The sequence below is a fragment of the Camellia sinensis genome, chromosome 5, assembly GCF_055761805.1.
Source record: "Camellia sinensis isolate YWXY chromosome 5, ASM5576180v1, whole genome shotgun sequence".
NCBI lineage: Eukaryota > Viridiplantae > Streptophyta > Magnoliopsida > Ericales > Theaceae > Camellia > Camellia sinensis.
The window spans coordinates 108,587,402-108,594,457 of record NC_138965.1 but is presented as its reverse complement, the minus strand read 5'-3'; the positions used below and the strand labels follow the sequence as shown (position 1 = coordinate 108,594,457).

At 36.2% G+C, this 7,056-nt stretch overlaps 1 protein-coding gene across 1 annotated transcript; it reads right to left on the bottom strand.

Moving 5' to 3' along the window:
- Nucleotides 1-280: 280 nt before the first annotated feature.
- Nucleotides 281-2,106, bottom strand: LOC114293588 (uncharacterized). The gene has a single exon (XM_028237678.2). It carries the CDS (start codon nucleotides 1,812-1,814, stop codon nucleotides 294-296), a length of 1,521 nt encoding a protein of 506 aa, XP_028093479.2. The 5' UTR covers nucleotides 1,815-2,106; the 3' UTR covers nucleotides 281-293.
- Nucleotides 2,107-7,056: the final 4,950 nt, after the last annotated feature.

Here is a 7,056-nt window from a genome sequence, read left to right as displayed (position 1 = left end):
TTCTTGAGGCGAACAAAATCAGAAAATGAAAAATATGAATTATATTTTTTATTATTAACATTTGCCTGAAATGAGATCAGGGTTCAGGTCACACATGAAAGTTCACATGGACCCATTAAAAATTTACAAGCAAAAATGTGACCATATTATAAAAGATGAAAGATTTGAGTGATTGTTCAATGTGAATGAATGAGTAATTACAGTTTTCTTTTACAAATATGTATAGTAAAAAATATACTTATATATGTTTTCATAAACAGAAAAAACAAAAACAAAATAGAAAAGAAAAGAGTTTAAAGGTCAGCAGCACCCACACCAGTTGTTGAACCAATCCCAACCTGCAACCATGGAGAGGAACTACCACTTATGTTCATGTCTTTCAGCTCACTTAATTTTGCTAATTTCACCTTACTCTCTGCTTCATCATCCACATTTTGCATTTCAATATTGTTATTATTATTATTATTATTATTCTTATTATCTTCATTATCATTATTATTGTTGTTATTGTTCTTGTTGTCATTTTCATTGTCGTTGTCATGATCATTGTTATGATCATCATTGTGTTGGTGGTGGCAGTGATCGGTATACTTTTTTCCTTCTGCATCGACATCAATCCATGATTGTAAATGTATTTCAGTGGACACTTCAAAGCTCAACGGGTTTCGTGGGTCGCGCCTTATTCCGGTCAAATCATCACCTGCAATTGTTGTTGCCGGGAGGTTAAGATCAAGTGTGTCAGATTTACTGAACTTAGGTTTTTGATGTATGTGATTGTGATCAATTTGATGATGATCATGAAACTGATGGAATTTTGCAAGCGAAGAAGTCTCTGGGGAATTCGAAGTGATCCAGTGACACCTTTTGTGCCCTCCCAATGCTTGTCCTGACGAGAAAATTCTATGACATATTGAGCATTCATGGACTTTTGATTTCCTCTTGGAAGCTCCGCCTACCGGAGAAATTGGACTGTGCTCGAGCAGAAAACTTGATGTGGATTTTGATGGGAGCAAGAACTCCTCTTGAGTGATCACATCGTCGTCGGCTAATCCATCGTCGACGATGTGATCAAACCGGGCTGCGAAGCAGCCCTTTACCTTCTTGTGGCTTGCCCTATGGCCACCCAATGCTTGGTGGGAATTGAATACTTTTTTGCATGCTTTACATTCAAACATTCCTTTTGCAACTCCTTTTGCCTTTTCTGGCGGGGTCCGCGTGGAGAGCGGAGGAATAAAAGCCACTGGATTCCGCCGCTCCTCCTCCTTGCTGGCGGAGGCGCAGGACTCCTCTGGCTGATCTGCCGCCAACGGGTCAACCCTAGCATTCGATAACATAACCAGGCATGTGGCAGCAATGTCATCGTCTTCGCTTGAAGGACACATGGAATTGAAACTTCCCACTTTAGCCCTAAAAGATCTCTTCCTCTTTGACCATTGTTGACACCCCCTCCTCTCCTCGCCACCACAGTCTGATCGCGGTGGCGAGGATACGAGGGACTCTGCGTCATCAGAACTACATTTTCCATGCTCAAGAAAAGATTTCCATGACGAAAATTCCTTCCCACAATTCTCACAAACCCTACAACTCTTTAACCGATTAGGGTTTGTCCTCAAAGCATACATCCGTTGTTTTGCCGGCGCATTCCCTCTATCCTCCCAATCGCTTGCCGGGTCATCATCGTCGATGTTTCCGATCTCATCTCCAATCCCATGAGCTCTCATGTGTCCTCCTAGAGCCCTCCCACACATAAAACCCTTCTTGCAAATCCTACAAAAGTGCTTAAAATTTGTTTGTTGATCCACCATAAGAGCCATGGATAGTGAACATACAAAAAAGAAAAGAAAAGAAAAAGAGGAGAGAGAAAAATGAAAAAGTGAGTTGAGAGAATGGGAAGAGGAATGGGGGTGGAGTTAAATTGTTCTTGTGTTAGAACAAGTTGTAGGGTTGTATGGTGAAAAGAGGGTTAGTCCTGGTTTTTAGTTGGAGTATTGGTTTGTTGTGGATGGGAGAGAAATAGGAGAGAGAAAGAAATAGGAGTGAGAGTTGAGAGTGAGGGGGTGACAAGTGGAAGGACGGTATGAGGGTGGTAGACTTTTTCCACGGCCCTCTCCTGGTGGCGCCGCCGGTCAAACCAATCAACGGACGGCGGTGGATATATATATACATATACATATATATGGTGAGAGATAAAGAGTGGTTCTAACTGACAAACCTATTCATATCTCTTCAATTCTAAGCCAAGAAAACTATAACCATGCTTATTGCTTCTCCTTCTCTGTCGGTTGGTTCAATAAAGCTGGCTTTTTCTACTAATTATATCCATTTTAATTAATATATATATATATATATATATTATTAGCATTATAATCTTCTAGTTTTGCCCTACTTTTTTTTTTTTTAATATCAAGAAACTAAAATTCGGAAGGGACAGCTCATTTGCCATTTTTACATCTTTCATTCAAAATGTGGGATTAAAATAACTTATGGTTTTCTTGATGTGGATGGACTGTGTGCAGTGTTAAATTTAGTGGCATACAAAATGTGGGTAATACTTATTGAGATTTATTTAAAATATAAATTTTTATTTATGATTTGAAAAATCATAAATACTTACTTGCCAAAAAAAATTATTTAATGGACTTAACTAAAACAATAAAATTTTAGCTAATCTCTTATATAATAATAAAATTATTTGAATTATGAATTGAAATAAATTTCTTCCATCATTAAAAATATCTAATTGACTTAACGATTGATTAATAAAAGGGTTATTTATTACAAAATTAGAAATTTCAAAGGACGGAACGTAATTTTTAAAAATATAGGGATAATTTGTATTTTAAGTAAATCTCAAGAAATTTCAAAAGGTAGAATGAAAATTACACACACAATTCCCCCCTCCCCCCCCCCCCCCAAGTGTTGATATACTTGTAAGAAAATAAATCTTAAATTGATTTTTTTTTTTTTAAAATTTAAATCCTAAACTTTAGATTTACTTTCAATTTAAGCCATCTACTTATTTTTGTTAGTAAAATTGACGAAAAAAATATTATTTTAGACATTTTAAATACATCTACATTGAGTTTAATGATTAATATATATATATATATATATATGTATGTATATATGAGAGAGTAATTTATAAGTAAATTGGGCTGAGCTGAGTAAATGGGCCGCGGTAAAAAAGGCCGAGTGAGAGGACCTTGCAGTTAGCTCGGTCCAAATGTGCTTGTGGTTAGCACGGTCGGTATGGTGTAATTAGCACGGTCATACCATTCTGAGCCTAGATAATTTGAGCTGTCCTCAGGACCTTGCTCTTGATTAGCTCGGTCCAAGCTTGCTATGGTTAGCTCGGTCTTAACAGGCAAAACCGAGGTACAAGCAATGAAGAGAGGAACCGAGCTAGTTAGAGCTCGGTCATTTCTGCCAATTTAGCATGGCCATGTTAGCTCGGTCGTTTTGTCATACTACCAAGATAAAACCATCTCACTTGGTTTAAGCAGTGAGGGGGGTGTTGAAGGATAAGCATTATCTTTCAGGAGTGTGATTCCTAGGAGGACTCTACATGAAGGAATAAGAGTCCTACTAGGATTGTACCATGCGGAACCTATAAAAGCTCATAACAGAACCTATGGAAGAGGTAACACAACTTTGATTCTCGAATATATAGAGCTTTTGTCTATTTGTCTATTTTGCTGACTTAGGCATTGGAGAGGTATCCGGCACACATCCACCGGCTAGCTCACGTTTGTGTTTTTAGGGAGAAAAGCGACGGCGTTTGGAGGAGCGCAGACTTGATCAACAGGATTATACGAGAACATTATTTCTTGCTCGTACAATTGGCACCGTCTGTAGGAAAACCAGAAAGAACAAAACCTCTTGATCGAGTTTTTCCTCTCTAATTGGAAGTAATGGCGCACAATGAAGATTTGCCGTAGTCCGCTATTAACGGACAAACTCCAAAGGGGGGTGAGAGGCGCGAAGGTTTGCCTTCTATCCCTCCCATGGTGGATTTAGAGCCCCAGCGACAGACCCCCGGAGGGATACTAGGGGGAGGCAGACTAACAGCCCCCGTCGTTCTCAAAGTCCTGAAAGACAGAGGCAGATGATGGATCCTCAAGTTTTAGAAGATCGCGTGAAGGAGCAGGACGAGTTAATAAGGAAGATGGGGGTAGACATGGAGTCTATGAAGCACCAGATCAAAGGACAAGGGGTGGCGACAGCAGAGGGGCGCAAAAGAAACACGCCCCATCGCTACTCGGACGATCGTGGTAGGCATACCACACCATCACAAGCAGAGAGTAGGAGCCTGAGACACTACAATAAAAAAGGTCTATGGTGACGAAAATGCGTGACGAAAAAATATTTAGTCTCCAAATATGCACGTTTTAGTGATGAAAATAAGATTTCGCCTCCAATTATATTATTTTCAGAGACGAAAACCAAATTTCATCACCAAATGCTTAAAATCAAATAAAACAATAGGTGACGAAAATTTTATTCGTCTCTAAATTTTATTTTTTGTCACAAAACAATTTCCCGCCCTTGAAAAATTTGGTGGAAGATTTGGCGCCATTTTGGAGACGAAATTTGTCGTCACCATTGTAAAAAATTTTAGAGAGGAAATAATCTCGTCTCCAAATGTATTATTTTTAGAGAGGAAAATCAAATTTCGTCACCAATGCTTAAAATCAATAAAAAATACAAGAAATCTGGGCTATTGTGACAAAACTTGGTGACGAAAATTTTTTTCTCTTAAAATTTAACCCAAAGATGACGAAATATTAATTTTGTCGTTTGTTTTAATTTTTCTCAAAAGTATAGGAGACGAAAACAAAATTTCGTGTGCAAAAATGAGGCGCCAATTTCATTTGCATTGGCGCGAATTAGTTTAGCTCATTGGAGACAAACATTTTTGTCACAAAATATAATTTTTTTTGTGACGAACGTAATTCGTCGCCAATAAATTCCATACCTATTAAACGATGTCGTTGCATATTTCCATTTATTAGGTGACAAATATATTTTTGTCTGTGAAGGATAAGTTATGGAAGACGAAAATATTTCGTCACCAATAAACACTCCATCATGCAGACAATGTCATTTCATCTTTCTATTAAATAGGCGACAATTATATTTTTGTTTCAGAAGAATAAGTTGTGAGAGACGAAAATATTTCGTCACTAATAAATTCTAATTGATTGCGTGACGAATATATTTTTCTTCTCATAAGGTTAAGTTGTGGAAGACAAAAATATTTCATCACCAATAATAAATTCTTTGTTCTAGTATTGAAGGATACAAAAATATTTTATCACTAATTATTTCTCTTTATTAAAATGCCGTGGTTTTGTGTTTCAAAGCATTGGAACTGTGACCCCAAGAGATACACTCTGATGCTTATCACTCATTTTCATGTACACGGACCTTGAAGTCGTGACCCAAGAAAACACTTTCTACAAACCCTCATTTCTCTCTCGCACTTGAGTCTACTCCTCTCTCACAAGTATTGAAGTCGTGACTCAAGAAGGCACTCTGTAAACCATTTCTTCTATTTTGCACTAAAGCCTATCTCTTCTGTCTCACACTTAAGCCCTTCGTGCATGCCAATATTGAAGCTATTATCCAAGAAGGCACCTATGCAAACCCACTATTCTTTCTCACAGTGAAGGCCCCTCTTGCACGCAAGCACTTTTTCTCATTGTTTGAACCAACTCTACCCTTTCCGTCTAGAACACCCATTTTAGAAAAATCGAAGGTCAAAACCTCTCTCCAACAAAAAAAAAAAAAAAAAAAAGATAATTAATGTAGCTATTTTTTTTGTGAGAAAAAATACAGAGAAACAAATAATAAAAAATTTGTAATTTTCAAAATTAATAGAAAACATTACCTTGTTTAGTATGGAGTTTTCAATAATTAATTTTTAAAATTTGGTGATAAAATTTATTTTCGTTTTAGAATGTAACCCAAACATGACCAAATATTACTTTTGTTGTTTCTTTTAATTGTTTTCAAAACTATAGGAGACGAAAAAATAAATTTGTCAGAAAAAAAAAGAGGCACCAATTTTTTTTCTTGTTGGCGCCAATTATTTTAGCTCATTGGAAACGAACATTTTTGTCACAAAATTTAAAGTTTTTTGCGACAAAAGGAATTCGTCACCAATAAATTCCAAACTTATTAGACGATGTCGTTTCATTTTTTTATTTATTTGGTGACAAATATATTTTTTGTCTGGGAATGATAAGTTATGGAAGACGAAAATATTTTATCACCAATAAACCCTTCATGCTCATTTTATCTTTCTATTAATTAGGCGACAAACATATTTTTGTCTCGGAAGGATATATTTTGGGAGACGAAAATATTTCGTTACTAATAATTCTCCATATGTCGTGTTACATTTTGATTGATTGTGCGACGAATATATTTTCCTCTCATAAGGTTAAGTTGAAGGAGATGAAAATATTTCATCACCAATAAATTCTTCATCTCCACACAACATTGTTTTTGTATTTTTGTTGATTAGGCAACGAACATATGAGTTTGAGACGAAAATATTTTCTCACTAATTATTTCTCTTTATTAAAATGTCGTCAGAAACTAAGAGACGCTCTTACCTTAATCACTTACTTTCACACACACACAAATACTAAAGTCGTGACCCGAAAAGACACCCTCTACAAATCCTCATTTCTCTCTCGCACTTGAGTCTTCTCTCTTACAAGTATTGAAGTTGTGACTCGAGAAAACAATCTCTATAAACCATCTATTCTATTTCGCACTGAAGTTTCTCTATTCTCTCTCACATTTAAACCGTTTGTGCATACAAACATTGTTATCCAAGAAGACATTTTGTGCAAAGCTACTATTCTTTCTTACAGTAAATCCCTCTCCACAAAAAGAAAATAATAATAATAATAATTAAACAAGGAAACAAAATATAAGAAATCTAGGCTATTGTGACAAAATTTGGTGATTTAAAATTTAACCTAAAGATGACAAAATATTAATTTTGTCGTTTGTTTTAATTTTTCTCAAACGTATAGGAGACGA